The sequence below is a fragment of the Glossina fuscipes genome, unplaced genomic scaffold (assembly GCF_014805625.2).
Source record: "Glossina fuscipes isolate IAEA_lab_2018 unplaced genomic scaffold, Yale_Gfus_2 27, whole genome shotgun sequence".
In the NCBI taxonomy this organism is placed as follows: Eukaryota; Metazoa; Arthropoda; class Insecta; order Diptera; family Glossinidae; genus Glossina; species Glossina fuscipes.
The window spans coordinates 5,555,259-5,567,934 of NW_023998422.1; the positions used below are offsets into that span (position 1 = coordinate 5,555,259).

General features: G+C 35.4%; 1 protein-coding gene across 2 annotated transcripts in view; it reads right to left on the reverse strand.

Annotated features, from left to right (window-relative positions):
* The window catches only part of LOC119636098 (kazrin), a 74,441-nt gene that overhangs the window by 30,874 nt on the left and 30,891 nt on the right, over window positions 1–12,676 (reverse strand). For both annotated transcript variants that reach the window (XM_038031231.1, XM_038031232.1), the window contains exons 2-3: window positions 8,587–9,227; window positions 5,284–6,028 (exon numbers count right to left, since the gene is read on the reverse strand). In XM_038031231.1, coding sequence (XP_037887159.1) covers window positions 5,284–6,028; window positions 8,587–8,700 — 859 coding nt within the window. In that variant the 5' untranslated portion in view covers window positions 8,701–9,227. The remainder of the gene's footprint in view (window positions 1–5,283; window positions 6,029–8,586; window positions 9,228–12,676) is intronic.

The window sequence follows — 12,676 nt, forward strand, 5'->3', positions numbered from 1 at the left end:
GTTCTGGATCGATTTAAGCATCTCCGTCCGTCCGTCTGGCCGTGTGCATGGCATATGTTGTAAATATACTCTTAGTGTCGAAAATAGAGTTATCGACTTCAAATGGGATATAAACATTGGAAGTTCTTGCGCTCAGTTTAGTATCGAAAATGACCTACAGTACTAAGTAAAGTGAGAGAACCTCTATTTTTCAAAAGGAATGAAACAGTTGTTTTTCGCTCTTCACTCATAAACCGTAGCAGATGAATGTACAAAAATTTGAAGGTATATATATATATTTTAAAGACGATACTGTACTTGTGCTTGTTTAAAAACGAGGAGAATTGACTACGCTTATCTAATAAGGTAGCGTATCAAAAATGAAATTTTTTTTCCAATACCCTTATTACGTACAGAAACAAGTTTCAAACACAGAATAAATTCATGGCTAGTTTCTGTGCGTCTGTATATGTGTCTGCCTGCGCTACTGTGCCATATTTGTGGCCAATATTCTCCCGCTAGCGAAAATGAAGATATCGCTTAAAAATTTCTAAAGGGATTCGAAAATTACCCAAATTTTCAGGGGACACACCTTTAACGCCTACGGTCCTATGCGAGAAACACTTTTGTTATGAAAATGGAGAAAATCGGCCGCGCCCACATCATATTGTAGAGCATGAAAATGTAGTCTTTTTCCTTTTTTTAGTCATTTTTAGTATAGCGGTGATGGGTATGAAAGATTTGTTCGTGACTGTGCATAATTTTCTTACTTGTATGCTTAAGAATTGCAACCTTGTTAGAACTAGGTGAAGTGCTGTAGGGTATGCATTTAGCCTAACCTTGTTAGAACTAGGTGAAGTGTTGTAGGGTATGCTTTTAGCCTAACCTTGTTAGAGCTAGGTGAAGTGCTGTAGGGTATGCTTTTAGCCTAACCTTGTTAAGACTAGGTGAAGTGTTGTAAGGTATGCCTTTATCCTAACCTTGTTAGAACTAGGTGAAGTGCTGTAGGGTATGCTTTTATCCTAACCTTGTTAGAACTAGGTGAAGTGTTGTAGGGTATGCATTTATCCTAACCTTGTTAGAACTAGGTGTGGTGTTGTAGGGTACGCTTTTGGCCGTTGGTGACGTTTTCTTATTTTTATAAAACTGATTTATTTCAATGTAAGGCAAATGCTTCTTTAGTTTTACTCTTCCAACTTGATCGTTGATTGTAATCAAATGAAAATTTGTGAACTTTTGTTTTTTCATTTGCGAGAAAAATCATTCGCAATGTTTTTTTTTTTAGTACTGGCTTAAGTACTTTCTCCTCGCAAATGATGTGAAAAGATGATTGTGCTGCGATTGACGAAAATTTAAATGGTCCAAAAAATCGATGTTAGTCGTAGGGTTATGTTACGAATATTTATGGTAAGAATAAAAGGCACATAGGGATGAAATGGCAAATACAATGCAATGGTAAGAAAAAATGTTTAAAGCCATTGAACTAAGTGCGTGGTGCACACATCGCAACTATGAAGTCAAACCAATTTTTCTTCAAAATTAAAATTTAAAACTTGAAAAACATTTCTCTGAAAATAATGTTTTTCATGCTTATCGTATTTGTTATCTCTACTGCAATTTTCATCCAATTGCCGTCAAATTTTAGTTACAGATCTAAAACAAGATACTACCCTGGTAAACATCGGGCCGTATTATTAAAAATCATGAAAAAAAGGAGTTTATCCTCGCCAGCTACTCATAATTCATATTTTCAAAAAATTGTGAAACAGTCTTTGATCTTCAACAGTATGGTAAGGGTGATCAAGTAAGGAATGGACCGTTTTATTGGTGCTGCCGTGCCTCCTTGCGTTCATTAAGATATCCAAAAAAAAGGGATTTTAGAGAGCCTTTAAAAAGCGGACTTTTTAAACAAAATGTAAAAAAATAAATTTGAAAAAATACGCTCAGCGGGAGAAGAGATCTGTCATATCATTCGCAACTTCCCAAAGAAAGTTTTAGAGACTATAAGGTATACATATATTCTTGATCAGCATGAAATTCTGAATTGACTAAGCCATGTCTGGGCGTCTCTGTGGTGGCATCGAAAGCATCGACTTCAAATTTGATAGAAATATTGAAGGTTCTTGCAAGCAGGTTGATACAGTAAAAGGGTTAAGTTGGTGCTAGCACTAACCCGCAGTTAGCCCTAAACTAACCTCAACTCCGTTTTTCTAAACAAAAACTTATGCATTTTTTCTCGTTTTTCCACAATTACTTTACGAAAACTTTCTTATTTGTGTGGACAGATGCAAAATATCGACCATGCCCACACCAAGTTTCAAGTGATTAAATTTTCTTTTTTTCATTTTATTGCGACTTTATGCCTATTAATCATAAGGTAAAGAAGAAAGAATGTTCAATACTGTTTTGTTCATTCGTCAAGTGAAGGAATTTTATCTGTCTAAAAATGGGTTAATTCTAAAATAAATATGGTGGACACCACGACGTGGTGGGTTAATTTTTTCCTATTAATATCAGTGATATGGGTATCAAATAAAAGGGTTTGGAGTGTACTATGCGACAAGCTAAGCGTGCTAATTCCAAATTAATTGTGGTGAACGTCACGCCAAGGTGGATAAATTTTTTGCCTAAAAATACCGTCCGTATGGGCATCAAATAAAAAGGTTTGGAGAGTAGAACGCGATAAGCTAAGTGTTCTGAATTAATTTCGCTCGTCGCCACGAAGCGGTAGATTAATTTCTCTTAACAACGCCTTTTAATGACATTAAATAAAAGCATTGGCCGAGAAAATTTTAATGGTGATGGGTACGCGAGATTCCTCTGTCGCCGAATATAATTTTCTTACCTATTTTATATATTATTGGAGAAATGATGCTAGGTGCAGTGCATGTAAGGTGATATTACTCCGAGTAATAGACGAAAATAAATATCACTGTATATATAAGAAACAGTGGATGTCTTAACCCCGGTTGGCGATTATGCTTTTATTTTATCCCCTTTGTTGCTCCTCGTTGACCCTTCGAGTTTGTATGTGTGGAAAATGTTATATAAGTAACTAGCTTCGTCTTATGCCTATCATGATTTTGAGATAACAATGATTTCCTCTTTGGTTAAATTGTATTACAATTTGTTCAACAACAAGTTCGTGCTTTTTCTCTCAAATGGTAATAGCTTTGAAGAAGAATTCCTTTACATTTTTTCACATAACTACAACATTGACATATTTTCAAACTCTTTACAGGATTTATAAACTCGTGTATACGACATTGTATGGCACGTATATAACACATCCAACTATCGACTTTATTTACATCTTCTGGATTGCCTTGTCAGACAAAAATTGAGCTTTGTACTTGCCTGCAGATTGTAACGAACTTTGCTAATAAGGCCAAGAAAGATGACCTGAGTTAAAACGTCTGAAATACCCTTAAAAGTAGTAGCACTATAAGGACCTGTCCTTTTTTTTTCTTCAACTTTCCTAGTATTCATCATCGATTTTTTATGCGTGACAGAAACTCAATTTATTCCTTTGTAGAGAACAACAGCATCTGTCAGCGGTGCTCTTCTATCAGGATATCTGGCAACATGGAAGTACACAACAAGCGCTAAGTGTCGAAATATGCATTCGAGAGCCTAGGTTCTTTAAAGCGATATAAAAAAGACCGATAAAAGCCGATATCCATATTATATAGGACGCCTACATCAGGCCAGACTGAGTGTATTACAGTCATATCTAGGGGACGGAGCTTCCAAATCTTACTTGGGGGCCCTCGATTACTCCTCATGGATGGTGAAATTGTGGATATCGGCGTAATGTTCTGCAAAGAGATTTATCCACCGAATAAGTCCTTTAACAGGATCACAAGGCTTTCTCAGCGTTCCCACCTACTCGTCTTCCAATTATTTGTCGCACGGTGTACTACCACGACTCATCATTTTCCTTTGGAACAACTTACCAACAGTGGTCTTTTTTCACCTTGACTGATATTTCCAGTTTAAATCAAACCTGCACAAACACCGTTCTCTGCTTCCATCCCTCTTCACCTATAATCCATCCTAACCACGATTTTGCCTGCACGTACAGGAGGCACCTTTTGGTCCTCTGATTCATCATACACTCCCAAAAAAAAAAAAAATGCATGTTTAATTAAATGACGTACATTCTTAGTTTAAAACTGAGGGCGTGGTAGACACCTGAAGAAGGTCTTTGACATTTTCACACTATATATCTGAGCATGTTGTTGCCTAAAATATCTTGTGATTCAAAGTTTTGGACATCTGTCTTAAAGATCATTAAACACACTCGCTTAGAAGAAGTTCCGATTGATCAAAAGACAAGCTTTAAGGTTTTTTATGTACTACCTCTAGTCGACACGGCTGGCAGGTCTTCAAGACTCGCCTATGCTAAGCTAGAATGAACTTTTCTTAAAGATGTTTTTCTTTCCCCTCACGATTGGCCAAATAAATCACTTTAAAGCATTGCGATTTTCAATGCTTACGTGATTTAAATTTGAAGCTACTGCAAAACTTAAGCATCTACACACATGAAATCATCAATTATGTGCATGAATTGAGGGGAAACGATGTGTACGAGAAAGAGCATTTCTAGTTTCATTTATCACAATAGCTGCACTTAAACGGACTCTTTAAGTGAAATTTAATTTGAATCGATTTAAGTAAGCTGTACGTACGATTTTAATATTATCGGTTCAATTTGAAATTAATAATAAGTTTTAATTGTTTGATTGATATTCGGATCTAATAACAACAGTAATCATAACAATAACGATAATAATAACAATAATAATAATAAATAGGTTAATACTTTTGTATATAGCATACATATTACACAAACAATTGTTACATTTAAATTATTATTCAATTAATTCAATTCACATGAATGTTGACAATCGTATCAGGGGAGATGTTATTATATAGCCTTAGCTATCACTATGATTACGGGAGGCGGGGGCGGGGGCAGGGGCACGGAGATGAGATATGAAGAAAAATTATAAAAATTTTATATTTAGTTATTTGCAAATTATACACCCAAACACTTATGTATTTACATACACACATATGCATTTATTGTAACATTATTGTGATATAAAAACAACAACATCAAGAAAATTTGTAGAAACTTGCGATAAAAAGTAAAACAGAACAAATCAAATTTAAGTTCTTCAGTCATGGGAATATCATTATTATTATCATTATCAACGTCCAAGTTATACAAACATTCAAAATATATGAATTACGGAGTAAGCACATAAAGAGATTAGTAGTAGTAGTAGTGGTACGTACCTAAAGCGATTGGTGTGCTATTGATATGATTCGTGGCGTTTAGGCTGTTTGAATTTAATGTATTCGAGCCACTTAGGCTGCTGCTATGATTGCTATTAGCTGATGAGCCATTAACACTGCTGCCGATGCTTAAACTGCCATTGCTAATACTGCCGCCAACACCACCACCAACACTACCACCACCACCACCGCCACCGCCACCAACGACACCGTTACCGCTGCTACCGTTCATTAAATGACTTGATTGCTGTTGATCGATTAATAAGGTTCCTATGCTGCGTTGTCCAACATTGCTTGAACCGCCACTACAACCTCCATTACCATTTTGTTGCTGCTGTTGAGTCATTAGTTGTTGCTGTTGTATTAGTTGGCCTGTGGTTGTTTCAATTGTCGTAGCGACGGCGTGTTGAAAATTTAAACGTTGATTATCAATTGTCATTGGTGACGTAAGAGTATGATTGCTGCCATTCGAACTAAGCGTTGAATTGCTATCCCCGCTAGGGGTTAAATCACTATTCGTTTGTTGTTGTTTTTGATTTTGTTTGCCAAATAATAAAACACTAGCAGATGGTGACTGCAAACCGAGAGCGGTTGGTTTCGTTGACACCAATGAAGTTGTCGCCGATGCTGATGTTATAGTTGTGGCTGCTACAGCTAAAGGGGTGTTGGCAGTATCCAATGACAGTAATGGTTTCAATGGCTTATTATTGTTAACACTTTTGTCATCCAACGATTTAAATGTTTTCTAAAATGATGCAATAATAAAAGCAACAACATAACGAAAAAGATAGTTTTATCATTTGTTGCCATTGATTTAATTAAAAGTTTAAAACTTGATTATGAAACAATATTTCAAAATTTAAATAAATAATTTTTCCTATTACCTAAAAGTACAAAAAGCATTGGTGTACATGTTTACCATGTATACCTTTTGGAACTTCATGAAAGAGTAATATGATATATATTTTTCATTGCATTGATAGCTCTCGGGAATACACTGTACATGCCCCATGAGATATATGCGTTTTTAATTGGTTTTATTCATTGATCTACTTCTGAGTCCTTGGGTCCTCTCCTGTCTACGTTGTTTCGGACGTAAGGACGGTCCTTACTTTCAATGTCTTCTCTCGACATATAATTCGTTATTTGTCTTTCTTTACGGCATGACCTTAGTTTAACCCTTTTCTGCCCTTTTCCTCAGTACAACGTATGTTGTTCTGTTCCCTTATGTTTTCAATCATCCTATTGTTTATCCCGTCCTTTCTACCATTTGTTGGTACTGCCATCTTCATTTCGTCCTTGCGACATTCGTCTCTCTGTCCAACCTTTGTTTCATCTATGCGACTTTCTTTTCTTCCTTTTTTTATTCTATGACACCCTCATCGGTAACCTTATGCGTAAGGCAACATCGGAAGCGGGCTGGACTAACTTTTAATTTCTTTTTTCCATTAGTCCGATTTTACTTGTCCATTCCATCAATCATTATCTTCTCTTATCAACCATTCATCTGATTTGTGACTCTAGAGCTTTTACATGATTTGTCAATGGGCTAAACTGGTGACATTTGGAATGCGGTGGAGGTAGCCGTTTATACATGATCCCCCTTCGAAAAGAGCACAAAACAGGTGCAATAGTTCTAAAAACTTGCGGCACACCTTTAAAAATATAAAGATAGTCTAGTAGACAATTTACGTCTCCTACACTTTAACCAAGGCCTATCTGGCTAAGGCGTAGTAACTACTTCGTGTAGTATAATGAGATTAAACTCTTTCTGCTTTTTAGTATTCTGACATTTATCACTAGCTGATTATGTTCCTATTTTGGAATGGATCGCCGGCCTCAAGTATCCTACTAGGTATGTACATACGAAACCGGAGTTTTCGTATAGAAAATATATGTTTCTTGTATGAAAGTTTAAAAAAAAAAATGCTTTTGCAAACTGCTCGGTTTGTCCATGTCTTTGACAATTTGCGGATGTCACGACAAAATAACTATTGTTCGTTTGAGTAGTTTTCGTACATTTTCATAAGAAGTGAAGCGCTGCTTAGCAACTGCGTGGCCCATCAATGAAAACAAGTGATTATCGAATCGATTCGAGCTTAGTGGCCCAGCATTTTCCAATTGTGTGCTTCCAACGTATCGAAAATCGGTTTTGTTGAATGGATGGCTGCACGGATATCATATAAACGATGTCCTCCTGTTGCCTTCTGTTGTCGAACAGTGTACACTTCAAATGGAATAACTGTTTTTGCAAGCATTTGATGCAAGATATTAATAACAACCCACCCTCCCCTGGTTGCAGCAAACAAAGAGTATCGTCTTCCTGCCATAGTGGTTGAGTCTTGCATTTGATGTGTAATCCTTGATCAACACATGAAATTTTGCACCTGGTATACTCAGAGTAGATCCACCTTTCAATCCCATTCAAGGTACGAAGTAAAAAAGACTATCGTTCGGGCAAACAAGTAATGCCGTCGGCGAATGATCTTTATTTGGTAACAAAATCGAAAATTTCATTATAAGGAAAAGTAGTTTCGCCTTACGATATGTATTGACATTACGACTGGTTATTGCGAGATGTTTAGGATATAAAAAAAAAAAACCCAACTTCCGATAAGTACGTCCTCGCACATGGTGTTAGATCCATCTATCTATGAGCGAATTCCGGTTTCATATTTACATATCCTCGCACTTTCACACTAAGACAAATATTTAGAAAGTTTTTTCTTTCATGTTAAAGCACTACGGAAGAGAACACCGATAAAAGCGTTATTTTAAACCTTAAAACATGATCGTGAATGAAATGAAGTCTCAAAAGGAAGTGTTGGTTCAACTTTTTGTACTTTTAGGTAAGATTGCAAGGCAGAGACAAATGAGTTTTCAATGATTTTCTTTATTTTTATATTCATCGAAAGAGGAAGCTTCTGTAACTAAGAAATCGAATGCTGCTTGACTGGGATGATAGGCGAGCTTGTGATATTATACACAGAAAGTAAGAAAGTATATATATATTAAAAAAAAATATACCAAGCAATGTGTTAGGAAAACAGGAAAAAAAAAAGGAAAGAATAATTCAATGCAAGAAAGCATGCAAGAAAAAAGAACATGAAAGGAATTTTATATATTTATCTTTAAATTATTTTTCCATTAAAACGAAGTCTTTTGGAAAACGGATTTTTTGCGTAAGAGTGAAAGAATTTAAGAGGAGCCTACGACTACAATGACATGTGAGATAATAAAGAAAAAAAAAAAAAAAAAAAACAAGACAAGAAAGGTGGATCGTATTGGGGTCTTTGTACTTACAGATTCATTAAGTTTGTGCAATGAAGCATTAATGCGTTCTGGATTACGCGGTGGTGGTTCAGGCGGCTCTGAAGCAGCCATTGTCGGACCCGTATTAGTGCCGTTTATTTGCATAATATTTCAACAACAAAAATTTATATTAAACTTTACTCTCTCGCCTTTCTTTTTTTCCTCGCCCACTACCACTTTTGTGTCATTTCATAGAAAAATTTTAAACTAACATTTTTTCTTTCAATTGACTATAAACATTCTGTTTTCCACTTCCTTTCGTTTCTCATAAAAACTTGTTCGTTTTTCTGTTCATATTTTCTCTCTAGTTTTAATTAATTAGTGAAAAATCCACATAATTCCTGCAAAAAAATGAAACAAAAAAAAAAAAAAAAACAAGAAACGTCGAGTCGCCTATTTTGTCATGTATATGCGTAGGATTTGCTTGCAGATTCCCTTTATAAAATTTAAAGAATTTATAAATGTGTCATTAAGTTTGCTAATTTTCTTTTTCTTTTTCTCTCTTTTCTTTTTTGCTTTGAATTTTTTTAATCGTTTATATTAAAATTTCTTACTATTTAAGCAATCGCATAAGCAAGAGTTGTATTCCATAGAAAGCTTTCATTTTGTCTTTGTGATGTTTTCAACGAGATCTGCAATGAAAAGATACACAAGAAAAGACAAAAAAAATTTAGTAATTAAAAAATTATTTATAATACGAGTTAAGCTCGATTACATACATAATTAGCTTTCTTAACTGGCGGGTATATTCTGGGAGTAGGGAAAAATGCATAAAGCCAGCGAGAATCGACTCTATAGTTTAACTTTCCTCCCTGAGTATGCAAGAATAAATTTGATAACACCCGATCCCATAGGGTGAGGATATCCCACTTATATCAGCGGATATCCCAAGGGTGTCACTTATAGCATTCTAACAAAGCGTTCTTGACAACACTACGCTAAGATAATACAATGAAGACTAATCTAGCGAGGTCTAGCAAAATTTTATCTCTCTTTAGTGAAGTACACAGTTGTGTACACTGTAACTTTACATTCACGTTCTTTAAAAACTCTTTGCGCGGATTTCAGAGCTACCGCTACCAAAAGTCTTTCCATGGTATTGTTCCCAAATATCAGGTCGACCCGTGACACATCAGGTGCTCTTTCAAACCGTTGTTACCAAGTTGTTTCTGATACGACCCAAGGCGTAAGGAGAAAATATAAATACCATGGACGTCAGACTTGCTCTTCAGCTTGGCTAATATTTCCCTAGTTTGCAGACTTTCACGGTAATATAACGCTAGCGAAATGCACACCACCTCAAACAGGTCCTTTTGCCTCTTCTCTGTTGTCGGGATTTTCGCTACGGCAGTGTATCTCTTTGGTTATCTGTGAAAGTAGGAAAAAAATTGAATGGTTTTCCTATTACACAAGACAAGATTTTCGAGTTGAACCGTGTATTAGATAGCATGATGAATATGAAATTGTGGCATTGACGAAGCAATCGTTTTAAAAAAACAGATAATAATTCATTAATTAAAGTCGGGCAAGACGCGTCGTAACATACGTTACACAACTTTGCCTAGTGAAATTCTTTGTATATTCTGGTGCCAAAGAATGTAACTTATTTCCATCTAACGTCATGCCCTTATATGGAAGACCGTAGAATACATAAATTAACGAAACATTTGTCTTTTTTTCAAGATCTGCTTTCGTCGTAAGATACTAGAAATTAGATTTTCTTTATATGGGGTGGAATCCAGAAAAAAAAAAACGTAGTCTAGATTTGGTGTGGTCAAGATATTATTAGGCATTGACTCTTATTACGAAATATTAAAAATTAGTTATCCTATATGAAGGGTTATTTTTCGCCAGAACGGTGCTATGAGAAAGGATTCAAAACATCGACTTATCAAGTTAGCAGGCTGAGATACAATTACTTAACAATTTTTGTCGGGACATTCTGAAATTTGTAATTTTTTTCTTTGTATGGGGACTGTTCGCAAAAATTTTCTGATTGAATCCATTTCCAGTCCCAGGAGCTCATATTTGGGTAAAGTACGTTAGTATACCAAATCTTATCAAAATATGATCTGTAGATTGAACACGAAGTTAGACAGACATTAGGTGGACGGACGAACGGACGGACATTCATGCTTAAAACGGTCTAAATCGATCAACATTATAAAAGATCAGCCTATGTTAAACCGTTCTGGGTGTTGCATACACATCCGCGTAACTTAAGATACTCTATAAAAAAATTCTCGGAAGCACGCGAAATACCTTTTAACGAGAATGCAAATAATAATAAATAATGTTACATTATAAGCTTTGAGATTTCTCATCTTTATTAATGATTGTAATATAAATTTCTTCATTTTCATAAGTACTACGACACACTTTGAGTTTAATCGATGAGAAACTTAATACTCCTCAGCGTGTTCTCGTTAAAAGTGTTTAAGTCTTATTCTTATATTTCGTGCATCTATCTAGAAAACCTCTAGGAAACGGTAACGTTCTTAAAAAATTAAAATTGTTCATCCGTTAATTGTAATAAAAAAGAGAATAAGTTATGTGTGTAGCGGTGTACACAACTCATAATAAAGTTGATGTTACATCACCAAAGGAATGTCGAAAAATTGAGTTTAAAAAAAATAATTTTCAAAATTATTTTAAATATTAATTTTACGAGTTTGCAAACGAAAGAGCTTTTGTGAGCTTGTGTTACTTCACATGCTTTCAAAGAAATCTTTTATACGCTTTATGTTTATGCATATTAAATTTGCACAAGTACACGTATATATATATATATATACTTAAGGTGAAGTAGTATGAGAGAGAGTGTTATTTGTGTAAGCATACATAGAAACCACGAAACCGAAGCCAAAGGTCTTTGTTATAATTTCGAGAAGCCTTTGCTTGGTTTAGCTTTGTGGTTTTTATTATATAACCGTTTTGTTGTCTTCTTCTTTTTCCAACACACAAAGTTTTGCTGTACTGCGTGTTTAAGAAATAACATATGAATAAATGCGAAATAAATTGGAATAGAAATGTATTCTCTAAGACTTTTGGTAAATTTAGTCTTTGGTGTAGAATGAGCAAGAATTAGATTTTGTCGTTAAGTCAATCCTTCCTTCACTCTGTGCATTTTAAGTCATTTATGTTGAATAGTAGCTCGGAACGTCTGACGGCTGAGAGCTTTTATATGCAGAGTATTTCAACGAGAGGGATTTCGAATTTGAATTTCGATCCATTTTTGAGCGCCTATGTGCAACAGCCATTGCAATGACCTCTGACGTGTTTACGACAAGTAGGAGATTTGGTGAGGACCAAATTGTGTTGATTCCACTCACATTTATCTTAATTCTAAATTTTTCTTTTCGCAACGAGTTAAATATCGCAGATCAGGGCTTCCTTTTCTACATACCTCATTAAATATAAGGACCGACATGGAACACGGGAAGGCTATTAAATTCCAGGTCATATCATATAACGTCTAATGCTTGTTAACTGATTGGGAATGTCAATTAAGCGCGAAGCGCGGTGTACAGGTAAAGAGGACCACTCTCCCTCTTCCTTCTAGATTTAATCGTTCGTAGCAGTCCGCACAAGAAAAGGAACGTCACCAGGCTATCACAATGCGATCGAAATTAGCCGACCGAGACGTTGGACTGTCTGATGCCCGATCATTAATTACTATCAAATAGAAAACCAATAGGTTAAACAGTGAAAGACGCTCCATTTCCCATTGCGTTTGTGCTGATAACCAAAGTAAAAATTGACCCTTTGAATTGTAAGAATCCTTGTGTTATAAAAATAGATCTTCTGTAAAGTTATTAAAATAAACTAAATTCCCTACTTATTCCTTAGAAAAAAAAAAACGTTGAAGGTTATGATAATAGGGATATCACGTCAGAATAAGTAAAGTAAGCCGGAAAGCAATATAACGCTATACGACCGCTATGCTTGGAACTAACCGATGAGACATACCCGCTAACAAAGTCAAATTTTAATTTTTACAGTTTCTAAATGCATTTACTATACGTTAGATGATGACGCTGGCTCCTCAAACAAGCAAGGCAACGTCTTGAAACAAAATGAC